Genomic DNA, 15,219 nt, shown 5'->3' with positions numbered 1-15,219 from the left:
GGGTCTACTTTCTGCATAGGCTGACACACATTTATAAATATGAAAGAAAAAACACCCACATGCACACAGACATTTTACCTGTTCTTCAGGGCTCTCTATCACCACTAGATCTGCTCCTTTGTTTCTGCAGTCCTTTCTACCTTCATCCCAGGAACCAGACCTTTCAGAGAGGAGATAACAGCTGCAGCTGAACATGCTCCATCTTGAAGGACACATTTTCTCTGAAAGAAAGATTAAAGTAAGTAAGTAAAATTTTATTTATATAGCACATTTCTAGATAAAAGATCACAAAGTGCTTTACAAGGTAAAAAAACAAAAACAGTCAAAAGTTAACAAAATGCAATTTTAAAAAGATGTGTTTTTAGCTGTTTTTTAAAAGTGATCACTGAGTCTGCAGATCTTAAGTTCTGAGGAAGATAATTCCACAGTCTGGCGGCCACAGTGGCAAAAGCTCTATCACCCTTGATTTTCAGTCTTGTATACTGAATAACAAGTAGGCCCTTATCACAAGACCTCAGGGACCTACTAGGGGCATAGGGCTGTAAAAGTTCAATGATGTACGCTGGTGCTTGTTCTTGAAGAGCCTTAAATGTCAGAACCAGAATCTTAAAATGGACTCTGAATTCAACGGGGAGCCAGTGCAGCTGTATAAGCAACGGTGTTACATGAGAGTATTTCGATGTTTTTGTCAGAAGCCTTGCTGCAGCATTTTGGACAATCTGCAGATGCTCCAGGGAGTTTTTGTTTAGACATGTAAACAGTGAATTACAGTAGTCCAATCGTGATGAAATGAATGCATGAATAACAATCTCCAGTTCAGTATGAGATTCAATGGGGCTCAATTTAGAAATGTTTCTTAAATGATAGAAGCATGACCGAACCAGAGATTTGACGTGGACATTCAGGGTAAGAGCAGAATCAAAGGTTACCCCGAGGTTCCTGATAGACGATTTCACACATGTTGAAAGAGGACCAAGAGCATTCATTATGTTAGGTACATGTCTGTCTGGAGCACATACAAGGACTTCAGTCTTTTCTTCATTAAGTTGGAGGAAGTTGTCAGCCATCCAACCTTTGATGGTTTCTAAGGACACATTTAGAATCTGCAGCTTAGAAACATCTTCAGGTTTAAAAGATATATATAGCTGGATGTCGTCTGCATAGCAGTGGTAGCAAATGTCCTCAAAGGGGCTCAAAATATGCTGAACACAAAATACAGCACCAATTTACTCATACTAATAATGAAAGTAACCAAAATTTGTGTCACTCAACACAGAACAACACAACAAAATGTTGGTCACCGGTATAAACTGCTTGTGCTACACTAGTTTTAGATACCTGGAACATCACTTCTCTGGTAGGGAAGGAGTCTGAGCATTTGCAGGAGGTTTACAAATACTTCCTGCAAATACACAGCACGGGTTATAATCAGTCTCTGGCAGAGACAGTTCGAACCTGTAGCTTGAGGTTTTCCCAAGCTTTAAAGTAGACTTTGACCTTAAGGCTGGGGAATGGATCCTTGCTACTGGTGAAGCTTATGAACCAAGCAGCAGCTCAGAGTCCTCAACTGTCTTGGAGTCCCTTGATGGGGTGCTCGAAGGACCATTTTCAGAAACTCCTTTGCAGGCAGCACCAACCTGCGACAAAAATGTGGTCATTTTCCTTTGTGGCGACAACCCCCAAACCAAAAGGTTTGCACATGAGGCCTGGGAAATTGTCACCCAAAGAGACTTGGGTGTGTGAGGGCCTCATGGGAAAAAAAATCTCTTTTTGGAAGTCTAAGAGAGAGGAAGCCATCTACCACAACCACGTGTGGGGGTGAGGGGAAGAGGAGAAGAGAAAGAGACTCAATAACTAAATATTAACAGCACATACAAAGACTTACTCTGTTTAGACATCATCTGAAGCCTTTCAAGTTCCTTGGTTTTCTCAGTGAGGTTTGCCTGGAGCAGGTCTCTCTCCTCAGTCACGAAGGAAAGGTTGTTACTGATGGCAGAGAACGCTGCTGCTGAATCCCGTAAGGAGTTGCAGTCTGAAACAGATTGAGATGGATGCTTCTGAAACACAAAACATTGCTGCTTCCTTCCATCATTTATTCATACTTACTGTGTCTGTAATTATGTGAATTAAAGTCAAAATTCATATCTGTTATTAATCTCTATATAAATAAAATTGAAAAAAATATTTAAACTTTTTTAAAGTTGTTTCAGGATAGGCTGATAGAGTTTTGAGTCTCTTCAAATGAAGAACCAGACTCACAGTTGACACCAAGGATGATGAGTCCAATCAGCAGGAAAAAACTCAGCAGGCCCAGAGAAAGAATATAAACTAAATTGAAACCCCTCTTAGAGCTCCTTGGACCTGAAAAAAAGAAAAGATCAGTGAAGCTAATAAACTGTACAAAAGATTAAAGACCATCACAAACGATAAAATACATCTGTTTTGTTTTCTGCCACTTCTTTCTTACCTGTGTAATTTGTTGAAGGTGTTGGGTAGGAAAGTTTGGCACAATCCACATTAGCGTAAATCTCCTCCATCGTTCCGAAGGCTGCAGACTGTTTCCGTCAGCTCTGCCGCACTGGTCAAATTGTGAAAGTAATACTGGTTTCAATCACTTGTTTTTCATCATTAGAGGAAGTGAAATGTTTCAGATGTTATTAATATCGTTACAAGACCATTGAAACTAGCTGTGATCTCCAAAAGAAAAACAAAAGGAATTTAAACTTTCTTTCTGTTCATAGTTCTCTGAAAAACTTCCTTAATCAAAGAAATCACATAAAAGATCTGAACCTCAGTCAAAGACCAAAGGTTACTGACTCAAAATGATTTATAGACATTTATTTTGTATACTGAAATTGTTCAACTGTTGTTTTTGCAACAGTAACTCGAACCTCCCTTTCTCTATAGATATAATGACAAGGCACGAACACATACACACAATAAAAAAATAAAAAAAAAACGACACCTCAACATTAAAAGTGCTCCTAGGAAAAAGTCAGGACCACTAGATGGAGCCACTGGAACTTGTAATGCTGTAAACTGTGTGTCCATTGCAAAGAATAAGAAAGGTTTGTTTAATCAGCAGTGCCCTATGTCACCTTGTATCTTGCTTATGTCACATTAGGTTTTTTGTGCTTTCTTGTTGCTTTAAATATCTCTGCTTAATTGTGTTCTTGTTGTCTGTTCAGATCAGATCAGGCTTTTTTTGTACCCTGTTTTATTTGTGTTTTTCTACTTTCTTTTGTGTGTGTGGTGTTTGTGAGTCTGTGTGTGTGCAGACAGGTGTATTTCGTGGCCCTTGTGGACCCTTGACATGATTAGGTGTCCAGCAGGAGTCTTGGAGCAGGGAGCAGCAGCACAGAGGAGCTGATGGAGTCCTGAGCCCAGAGCTGGTTTCTATTGTCCCCAGTAATTGGATTTGGTCTGGGAGGAGAGATGGCAACCAGTGAGAGGCTGCGATCATTAGGTGTGAATGAGACATGTGGTTCGAGAGCTGAACACACAACCCCACGCAAATATGCGTACACACACAGACACACATATGTGTGTGATACACGTGCCCGCTAATCCAGATTAGTCAGAAATTGTCTGCCCTCATGTGTTTTAAGATCATTTTGTAAAAGATCTCCACAGCAGTGAAATATAAAAAACAAATAGCAGAACAGCATTTCTATATTACATTGCTGCCATCTTCCATCATAATATTACTGTCAGTACACAGAGAAGAGGGATGTTTCATGGTCACCAGATAGGACAGGCCTCACTCTAGAAAATCCGTTTTTGTGGCAGCAAACTCAGATAAATCCCTCCTGTGCTGCAAAGAAGGTATTCACATAAAACATCCTGGTTAGTTTTCAGGCTTAGCTTCACCAGGACAACCAGTCGATAAACAGGGATATACACTCACCTGTTGCTCACCCACTGTGACAGCTCTGTTTATGGGTGTCTTTGTCTCCTTATGGGGAAAATGTAATTAGTAAACTAAATTAGAATAAATGTATCTGAGAGGTTCCTCTGTAGTTAATCTCTGCTTCAGCCTAACAACTCAAAGCACTAGTATTATGCATAACTACATCTCTGACTAAGCCGCCAGATACCCTGTTGCATTATGGATAATGTGGTCGTTTGGCTTTGACAAGTGAATGGTAAATAGACTGGTACTTCTATAGCACTTTTCTGCTCTAAACAGAGCACTTATTAACCCAATTACACACACTTTCTCACACACACACACACACACACACACACACACACACCAGGGTTTTAATAGTTTTGCAATTTTCATTAGTTTTTATTTTTATTTAGTTTTGACTTCAGATTTTCAATTTTATATCAGTTTTAATTAGTTTTTACCAATTGTTTGCTAGTTTAGTTTAGTTTTTATTTTTTTGAAAATCCTTAGTTTCAGTTTAGTTTTGATTAGTTTCAGTTATAGTTTTAGTTGTGTTTGCAATAATTAAGTGTAACAAAATCCCAGTTTCATCATATCAGTCATTCTGCTCATCCTTGGGTATGTTGCTATTCCAGCTACCATACTGCACCCTGGACAGGTCGCCTGTCTGTCGCAGGGCTAACACGCAGAGACAGACAACTCACATTCCCACCTATGGGTTCTTTAAATAAATAAATAAAGGCAGATGAACAACCATTGATACCAGGCAACTATAAAATGTATATCTTGGCCCCAATGAGACTATTAACTCTCGCAGCACCGGGTGTTCGTAATTTTGGTTCAAGTGAATTGATAAACTTTTTGAAGGTAATTGACTCACACAGTTGTGTAGATATCCCCGTCCTGTTGTCTCGGGATGCATCACGCTGCCTTGCCTGGGGTTAGCTTCTGTTTTCTGGGGATGAGGGTTGAGTGTGCTCCCTTACCTTCTCAAGCTAAGCTAGGTTAGCCTTCTTGTGTGAGCTTTTCAAGTGCACTTTAAGGTTTGTGGGATTTTTTTCCCTTTAGAAATGTCCCTCATAATTTGTCTCTTTCCACTACAAGACACTTGCTTTATCCAAAACACAGTCATATTCAAAGTAATCCCAAATTGGACTCTGGCTCCCGACTTTTCCTGACATGATTCTGCGCGTGGATGGAGCAGCGACACAGACGACTCGACTAACGTGCTGCCACCTGCTGGCATAATGAGACACAGCAAGAAAAAAATCTGGAAACTAAACTTCATTTTCACCCTTGACTATTGTATGACACGCACACATCAATGAAAGCTAAACACATTTTTGCTATAAATTCAGTTAATTTTAGTTCGTTTTGTGAAACTCATTATAGTTTTAGTTAGTTTTCCTTTTTTTGTTTTTATTTTTATTTCCGTTAACGAAAATGTTTTTTCACTTCTAGTTTTTGTTATTTCATTAGTTTTCGTTAACGATAATAACCTTGACACACACACACACACACACGCGCACACACGCACATCAAGGACACCTGTGGTTCACTATCTTGCCCAAGGATACTTCAGCACACAGAGTAACCACTAACCTTCCAACAGATAACCCACTCTACCTCCTGAGCAACTAAGAGAAAAAATTATTGTTACCTAAAAAAAGAAAAAAGTTTTGGGTTTTTTTTTTTTTTTTTTTAAACACTCCCCATTTAATATAAAAATAATTATTCAGTTGGTTTCTGAAAAAAATAGTGGTTGGCTCAAAATATAGGCAAGTAAAAATTAAACACGGAGACCACTAGGGGGACGTAAGGAAGATGGCAGCATAAGCTTGCAGCTCCCGGTCAAAACTCGAAAGAGAACCAGAATTCGAATATTTCCACCGCTAAACCGTGTAATAAATGCCATGGAAGGTGGAAGAAGGTCAAAAAGACAAGGAAACATTAAGGATTTTGTGAAACAAGTGGAGCTGGCAAGAGGAGGCAACGCAGACAAGTCCGAGAACAGCGTGCAAGGCGAGCAGATGGAAGATGTAGCTAGCCACCCTCACGCAGACTTCCAGGACATCATTAAGGAAATTCACTCACTTAAAGCAGAGTTTAAAACTGAGTTTGCCACGTTTAAGAAAGGCATCACACAAGAACTGAATTCGACAGCTTCAAGAAAGACATTAATATAAAGCTGGCAGAAACTGCGAATGAGCTAGCTAGCCATGAGACCAGACTCAAGAAGCTGAGAAAAGACTGGAAGAGATGGAAAGGTGGAATTTGGCCGCAAACGACGCTCTAATCCAGTCGCTTCAGCAACAACGGATTCAGATGAAACTGGCTGACTTGGAAGGCCGTAGCTGACGGAACAACATTCGCATTTTTGGCCTAAAAGAGGGCTCTGAAGGAAACTGTGCTGCAGTGTGTGGAAGACTTGTTGAGAGCTGAGCTTTCGCTCCCGCCGGATTCTGCTCTAAATATTCAGCGGGTGCACAGAGCTCTGGTGCCAAAACCTGGACCAGAAAAACCTCCGGGATCGGTGGTGGTTAATTTTCTTCAGTTCTCAACCAAGGAGATGGTGCTGAAGACAGCGTGGAAGAAAAAAGTTGTACATCAGGATAAGCAGCTTTTCTTTGATCATGACTACGCTGCCGACGTGGTTCAAAAGAGGAAGGAATACGCTGGAATTAAGAAAGCCTTAAAAGAGAGAGGAATTCGCTTCCAGACGCCTCTGACCAGAATCAGGATCCACTGGGAGAGCGGCGTCAGGACATATGACAGCGGCCGGGCGGCGGCGGAGGAGCTAAGGAGGAGAGGAATACAGGTGGAGGTGCCGCAGCGGAGCGGGGAAAGCGCGATGCTGGAGGAGCGACTGCAAAACGCATTGGGATGGCAGCGATCTAACACCGAGAACTTATAAGTGAGGATACAAACATTTGAATCCGGTGGAAATGATTGAACAGTAAAATTCAGAAACTAAAGGTTCATTACTCTGTTGCTTTTCAAGGCAAGGTAGACCGGAAAGTGGTAGGTTTTCTTTTTTTTCTTCTTTTTTCTAAGGAACCTAGGTTGGATCTCACAGGGGCCCCTAATCTGAAAGGGATATACCCCACGAACCACAGGGACGCTATGGGTAAGAAATACGTATTTTCAGTTAAGTTTCTTGTTATCTTGTTCTAAGTTCTTAGAGTTAGTGTGGGATGCTATGATAGTGATAAGCCAAAAATAAAACAAAACTTAACAGTGAAAAGATGAGGAATATAACGCTGGTGTCAATGAATGTCAATGGGATGAATAACCCAATTAAAAGAAGTAAAGTGATACTTAAAATGAGAAAGCTTAATGCCAATGTAATATATCTACAGGAAACACATCTGTCGCAGGAAGAGCATGATAAATTAAAGAAATTTGGGTACAGAAATTCTTACTATAGTACTTGCAAGAAAAGTCGTAAAAGGGGGGTAGCAATACTTATTAAAAATTCAGTTAATTTTGAATGTTCTAAAGATATTCGGGACAGTGAGGGGAGATACATTATTGTAAGAGGTAAACTAGAAGGGGAGGCGGTGACACTAATCAATCTCTATATTCCCCCTGAGAGCAACCAAAAAAATGTGAAGACTCTACTTACTACAGTCATGTCAGAATCTGAAGGGACTGTGCTGTGTGCAGGAGACTTTAATGTGGTATTCGATCATAGAATTGATACAACAAGCACAAATAGAAGCAAAAACAGCCTGGCGAGAATGGTTAATACCTTTATGAAGGAGCAGGGAATGGTAGATGTATGGAGGGAACATCACCTGCTGGATAAGGAGTATACACACTACTCAAAGACTTACAACACTTACTCAAGAATTGACTATGTCTTAATGAATAGATGGGATCTACATAGAGTAACTGAATGCACAATTGCAGTGGCAGATATTTCTGATCATTGTGCCATTCATTTAAAGTTAAATCTAAATAGTAGGCGTAGAAACACCTGTTGGAGGTTAAATCTGAGCTGTCTGAATAAAAAAGAAACGAAAGACCAAATCAAGAAAGATATAAAGCAATACATAGAGGAAAATTCCACTGAAGAAATTAGCCCAACTGTGTTTTGGGATGCATTCAAAGCTGTACTCAGAGGGAAGCATATTGCTATAACTTCAAAACAACACCAAATGAGGAAGGCCCTGTACCTAAGCCAGGTGGAGGAATTGAAAAACACAGAAATATTATACCGAACAACTCGGAATGTTCAGCTCCAAGACAGAATCAAAACACTAAAAAAAGGAAATTGACAATATATTGACTGAAGAAGTGGGAAAAAAACTTAGATTTTTGAAACAGGATTATTATGAGAACAGCCCAAAGGAAGCTAGACTGATAGCACGGCGTCTTAGACAGCAGCAAGCTGCTAATACAATTCACAAGATTAGGGACCCATCTACAAATAACTTGCAGTATAGCCAGGAACCAATAGAAGAAACATTTAAGAAATATTACGAAAACTTGTATAAACAACCATGTTCCTCAAATAAAGATGAGAAAACTGCTTTTCTTAACTCCCTAGACTTGCCACGTATTGGTACGCAGCAAAACAGCAAACTGACTGCCCCCATCAGTCATGAAGAAATATCTAGAGCAATTTCAAGACTTAAAGCTAATAAATCACCGGGGGCCGATGGGTTTCCCTCAGAGTGGTACAAGAACTTTAAGGAGGAGTTGATACCAATGCTTCAATCATCATTCAACCATACCCTTGCGGAGGGTGTAACCCCTCCCTCATGGAGAGAGGCGATTATCTCAGTAATCCCTAAAGAGGGAAAAGACACCGAATATTGTAACAATTACAGACCCATATCGGTTCTTAATGTGGACTACAAAATATACACATCTATAATCGCTAAGCGATATGGAGCAATTATGACAGACTTAATTAATGAAGACCAAACTGGCTTTATCTTAGGACGTAGAACTCAAGATAGTATAAGAAGGACCCTCCAGATAGTTAATTTGATACAAACAAAAAAGGGCAGTGCGGCCCTAGTAAGCCTGGATGCAGAGAAGGCTTTTGACAGTGTAGATTGGAACTTCCTATATACCGTGCTTGAAAGGTTTGGTTTTAATGACGGTGCTGTGATGTGCATCAAATCTATTTACCAATCTCCTACGGCTCGAATTAGAATCAATGGCAGCTTAACGGAGCAAATCTCTCTCGAGAGGGGTACCCGTCAGGGTTGTTGCCTCTCACCTCTTCTCTTCACTCTATATATTGAACCCCTGGCACAGGCCATCCGACAAAGTGAGGAAGTGAGAGGAATAAATATTAAAGGGGAAGACCACATCATCAGCTTATTTGCAGATGATATCATACTCTACCTAGAAGATCCAAACCAAACTTTAATTCCGATGTTTAATGTAATTAATATCTTTGCTGAACATTCGGGGTACAAAATTAATGTGACCAAAACTCAGATACTGGCTTTCAACTATTTGCCATCCGAAAAGGTTAAAAATAAGTTTAAACTGAACTGGACTGCAAAACAAATGAAATACTTGGGTGTAACTGTGACTAAACAATTGAGTGACCTTTTTAAAACAAATTATGATAGACTGACCACTCAAATTAAACACGATCTAAACCGATGGTCAACTCTTACACTAGACTTTAGTGCAAGAATCACAACAATAAAAATGAGTATCCTCCCACGGCTATTGTACCTTTTCCAATCTCTGCCAGTTAAGATCCCAGTGGAAAAATTCAAGGACTGGGATAGGCTCATCTCTAGATTTGTACGGAACGGTAAAAGGTCTAGAATAAAATACACAACATTACAACTATCTAGGAAGCAAGGTGGTGTGGGACTCCCTAATCTGAAAGATTACTACCATGCGGCCCAAACCAGACCAGCGATAAAGTGGTGTGATCAGAACTTTAATGCTAAATGGAAAGACATTGAAATAAAAGTACAGGATGTCCCAGTCCAGACATTTCTTGGAAATGAGCAACTTAAGAAAACCTTACAGCATTTCCTTGATCCTATAACATCCCACACTCTAGAGATATGGTTTGGCCTAGTTAAACAAAGTAAGTTGGAAAGGGAGGTTAAGATGTTAAACTGGGCTGCCTATGTTGTTGGTGTTATACCAAGTGCTCACGACTCAGGATTCAGGAAGTGGGAACAAAAAGGAATAACAGCGATTTGTACAGTGATGAAAGATGGCCATTTGATGAATTTCCAAGATTTAAAACATCGGTATAGTCTAGAGAAAACCGATTTTTATCGGTACCTGCAACTCAGGGACTACTTTTCAAAGGAAGTACGAAGTTCGCGTACGTCTTATGGCATGCTGAATTGCGTAATTAAATCATACAGGGGCCTCCAATTCAAGGAAATTTCTGTACTATATAAAAATCTAAGAGAGAACACGGCAACATCAACTGAATACATAAAAAAGAAATGGGAGCAGGAAATAAAAACTGGTATCTCAACTGAGGAATGGTTAGATATGTGTGAAACCCAGAACACAACGACTAACTCAAGATGCTGGAGAGAATTTGGATGGAAACATCTTACTCGATTCTTTATTACACCAAAAATCAAAAGTAAACAGACTCAAGACAGTTTGCCATGCTGGAGAAGATGTGGTAACATGGAAGCACACCATACGCACGTGTTTTGGGAGTGCCTGAAACTGCATAATTTTTGGAAGAACGTGACTCTTGTAATAGGCAATATCTTGGGCTATCAATTACCACACAATTTTAAAACTGTATGTCTTGGGAATATTAGAGAGTATGTTATGTACGACGACTTGTATTTGACAAAAATCCTGTTGATAGCTGCAAAGAAAGCTATAACAAGAAACTGGTGCAAACTGGATCCGCCTTCTTCAAAAGACTGGTTAAATATTGTTGGAGAAATCTATGCAATGGAAAAAATGACTTACATTCTCAGATTAAAGGAAGATATTTTCCTTGCTAAGTGGGAGAAGTGGACATTATATGGCACCAAGGAAAATTAATGAACGAACAAAACATTTAAGGTCTATAACTTTGTATATCTATTGATGCTTGCCCGTATAAAAGTACGTATATAAGTATATACGGAGTATGTATGCTGCGGAGTAAAGGCAGGTATCCATACGGTAGTTGATTAGAATTGGCACCCACACCTTTTTTTCGCTTTAGTTCTGTTTGTTTTGACTGTGTGCTTGCATGGTTATTTTTCCTGTAATGCAATACATGTCTGTGTTTAAACTGTGACAAAACTATCAATAAAAATTAGTGTCAAAAAAAAAAAATTAAACACAAGCAGACATTCTTCAGTTTGACAACAAGCATCAGTGTCAAAGTGTCCAGCTTCTCATGCAAAAATACACATTTAATGAAGAGCTGATTTTAAAATATTTTACAGGTGTACGGGACTGCGTTAATGAGGGAGATGTCTTTTTGTGTTCCCACAGTGAGATGGAGCAGATGATGCTGGCAGAGAGACGGAGTGGCTGCGTCCGAGGCGGGTGCCAAACCCCCGCAGATTATTGTCAAAATAAAAAGACACTAAGCATAACCCGTGTGTGTGAGGGTCCTGTGTCACAGCCATTTTTATTAGGATGCTGTTGAAGCTGTTTCCAGTGCAAAGACAGTGAGTGAGTTTTATTCCAAAACACAGGACACTTTGCACATTTGCTGCTTTGATGTCATTCTACTTTGCTACTTGAATTATTCTTGAGATCATGCGAATTTCAAGAATTCCTATATTCATATTCAGAATTCCTGAAATTCGCATGATAAGGTGAGGCCAGATTTCACAATGAGCTCACCCGAAACCCTGGCTGATTGGGACCCACACCCAGTTTCACACCTTGGCTCAGGCAATTAGAGGATCATCAGGGGGTCCTTTTGTCCCTCTGTGGGGGGAAACTCCCACTAGGTTTAAATCTGAGACTCTCCACCATTTGACCTTAGAACTGAAGAAGCTTCTCGGATGAGAGGTGAAACGTCTTCAAGCAACTTAAAGAAGTCCAGACGCTTTTCTTTGCAAGCTCATTTGACTATGATGACCTGGATGACTGAGAACCTTCACAGACATATTCTTGAGATTGATCTTCCTTTTTTTTCCACCACTGAAACATACACTTGTTGCTCTTTCTTACAGACCAGCACGTGTGCAGCATATTGCTCAACTCGGCTGAAGTCTTTCAGGTGATCTGACCAACAAACCTCTCACTAAAATGAGACCAGTGCAGTGTGCTGCTTATGGATTATTTGCATAGAAAATTTGTCCTATGTTTGTTGAGAGTGCATGTTCAGCTTACTCTCAACGAGGGAAAAACATTACCTCAAAACACATACGCACACAGTGTTTCCATGGGGACCAATCAGCCACTCTTCTTTTCAATAGCACGCGAGTGAGTCGAGGTAGACATCTATTGTGTTGTGTGTGTTTGGGGGGTCAGGGTGGTGGTTCGAGAGGGGCTAGGGGAGCAGTATTAAACAACACACTAGACAGATGAAAGCGCTGCACATCCTTAAATCTAATCATAATTTAGTCATCAGTACAAGATGGTATGCTCGAAAGAAAGAAAATAGGCAAGACTGACAGGACGGCGAGAGACAAGAGTCCATAAGTCAAGGGAAGGGAGACGGGAGATTGCTCTCAGATGGAAAATGATGGACAGAGACGGTCTTATTCCTAAAGATGATGCTTAATTGTTGCTTCAGTCCACATATTCAGCAACAAACACTTAGCCTAAAAGGATTTCTGATGCTCAGATACACTGCAGCAAACACAGATGACTTAGGTGTGAATAACGATACCTAATCATCCATTTAGGAAATGCAAAATTATTACTATTATCTTATTACTATAATTATATTACTATTATTGGTATTACAAATGGAATTACAGCTGCTCAGTTGAAATATAGCAAAAGCAGAAGTGTCATATTCACATCTGAATTATTAGTGTTGACATTTAAGGCAGAAAACGATCTGTCCATGAAGAGGCTTCTACACCAGAATGTCAAAAATTGACATTCTGTTTTTTTGTTTGTTTGTTTTGTTTTTGCAATAATTTCTAGAATAGACCATTCCTAGTCCTGATCCCCTTCCTCACAACTTATACAGGAAGCATTTTGGAGCAAAAATGAAGAGAAGCAGTCTGACTGGGGTTTGAAAGCTTGCCTTATGTCCATAATAGTGTTTAACACAACTGCAGCTGTATTAAATATTTACATCCTATTTTCATTATTTTACATTTTGCGCAAGCTCAGTATGAGCTCAGAAAGAGTGTCTAAGATAAAGCACTTGCATTAGGAAGACTTTACTAAACCTGCTGACCACTCAAAGAACTTTAGAGTGCAAGTCTCATTTCAGCAATAGTTGTTTATTCCATGCACATCAATCACTTTATCGACCTCACATCCACGGTCAGTATAGAATCACCATTTAACCCTGCATGTCTTTGGACTGTGTGAGAAAACCTGAGTACCCTGAGTAAACCTGCCACCCCCCCTGCCCTCCCCCATCTAGAACCAAATAACTTCCTTTTATGAGTTTTTAATAGAAGTGTGTCTACTGACTATTTTGAAGGTGAAAAAAGATTTTAGAAAGATTGTGACTGTTTCTGCAAAATAATTATTTAAGTTCCAGAGTTACCTATAAACATTCATGATGAAATTCAAAACAATTTTGAACACTAGAACCTGTAGTTTATTTATCTGATGGGGCCATAATTTGAAGAATATGTTCCTGAAGCAAATCAGAAATTCTACAAAAAGTTTTGGTGTAAACTTGTTGAGATGTTGATGTTACACAAGCAGAAACATGACTGATAAAAGTAAATATTTGGTTGATAGAATCCTTTGATTACTGATGTAAATTTAAATAAATGTGTTATAGGTTTTAACTATTGGTGCTTCCCAAGTGTGACTGGGTTTTGCAATGTATTAGAAACAGCTTTCCATCTAACAGCTGAATATATGTTTGAAACATGCTTAAAAAAACCAACACAATTTCTTTTTAGCATGTATGTTTTCCCCTTCCCTTCGGATGTTATCATCCAGTGGATGTTATTAGAGGTAATAAAGTCCATTGAGTGGACTGATAACATCTGAAGAGGGTGGTTCCTTCCACATTCTAAACAAACAGAAGTAGGAAAATGGCATAATAAAAACACGATATCAGTTTTTTATGCAGCTAAACTTATTATGCACCAGCATTAGGATACGCTGTATGTAATATTGGTGATAAAAACAATTTCCAACAGATATCAAAGTAACACTGTGAAGAAAGTAACCAATGAAAATGCAGAAACACACACTGAGCTGAGTCAATTGCCCCAGAGCATGCTGGGTTCTTTCCTTATGACAACCAGTATTAAACCAGTCATACGGATACTAAACATGGTTTATTAACTCCACATATTTCATACTGTTCGCCTTTATTTCAAAATAAGAGCCCAAACTTATTCAAGGTAATTTAATTTAGGTTAACAAACAAATCATCAACCAGCACTGAAAAAGCAAAATTAACAAATTTTTCACCTGCATAACCCAAAGGTCCCTGAATCCTTGTACAGTTATGATTCTGTCTGTCGCTCTATAAGCATTTATTTGAACCTCTTACCTATCTTTGTGTTTTACACACCATTAGTCAAAGTATTCATATAGCCAGAGTGTCAGTTATTCCCCCAAACAATATACATGAAACTACATGTCAATGGTTTTGGAAAGGGACGATATTGATTCAATGTGTCTGTAATAAAGCATCTTGTGTTGGCCCCATACATCAATTCAGCCCCTGTGAAACATGGGTTGGAGGAGAATTACTGTGCTTCTCTCTGTTGGACTGACACTTTGGGTGCTGGGTCAGCTTCAAGCACCCCATTAGCTGGAAACCATTCTCCACCTCTTCTTTGTCCTGTTCTCTTTGGTCCTCTCCCCATCTTGGTCAGATTTGTGTGTGTAGGCGCATGTCATGAACTTTTCTTTGTAAGACTAAGTAAATGCACTACCTTCTGCTACTAAGTGTGGTATTGATCACACCTATTATGGATTTTTATCCCATTTCATGATAATGAAAATAATGGAAGTGCCCTGTGTGCAACAGAATTGGTTTAATGCAGAACACGTCACTGAAAGATGGAGAATGGCTGCTGGGGAAATCTCAAAAACCTACAAATAGCAACGAAATGAGGAAAAGAGTTGTTTTTTTTGTTTTTTTTTAAAGAAATGTTATGAAACTTTTATGTTAGAAAATGCAAAGTAAGAAAAGCAATTCTAGTGCTTTAATCGGTCGTTAAGTGATGACGTGACAAATCCTACTTCCGGGCCTAAAGTAG

At 39.4% G+C, this 15,219-nt stretch overlaps 1 protein-coding gene across 1 annotated transcript in view; it reads right to left on the bottom strand.

Moving 5' to 3' along the window:
* The window catches only part of LOC148098338 (uncharacterized), a 44,329-nt gene that overhangs the window by 2,972 nt on the left and 26,138 nt on the right, over positions 1 to 15,219 (bottom strand). The window contains exons 3-6 of the mRNA XM_087853157.1: positions 2,468 to 2,578; positions 2,260 to 2,361; positions 1,886 to 2,032; positions 79 to 221 (exon numbers count right to left, since the gene is read on the bottom strand). Of these exons, the coding sequence (XP_087709283.1) occupies positions 79 to 221; positions 1,886 to 2,032; positions 2,260 to 2,361; positions 2,468 to 2,537 (462 nt within the window). The 5' untranslated portion in view covers positions 2,538 to 2,578. The remainder of the gene's footprint in view (positions 1 to 78; positions 222 to 1,885; positions 2,033 to 2,259; positions 2,362 to 2,467; positions 2,579 to 15,219) is intronic.

Source organism: Neolamprologus brichardi, chromosome 16, assembly GCF_056152115.1.
Source record: "Neolamprologus brichardi isolate AB-2024 chromosome 16, ASM5615211v1, whole genome shotgun sequence".
Taxonomy (NCBI): Eukaryota; Metazoa; Chordata; class Actinopteri; order Cichliformes; family Cichlidae; genus Neolamprologus; species Neolamprologus brichardi.
This window is presented reverse-complemented; position numbering and strand designations above follow the sequence as displayed.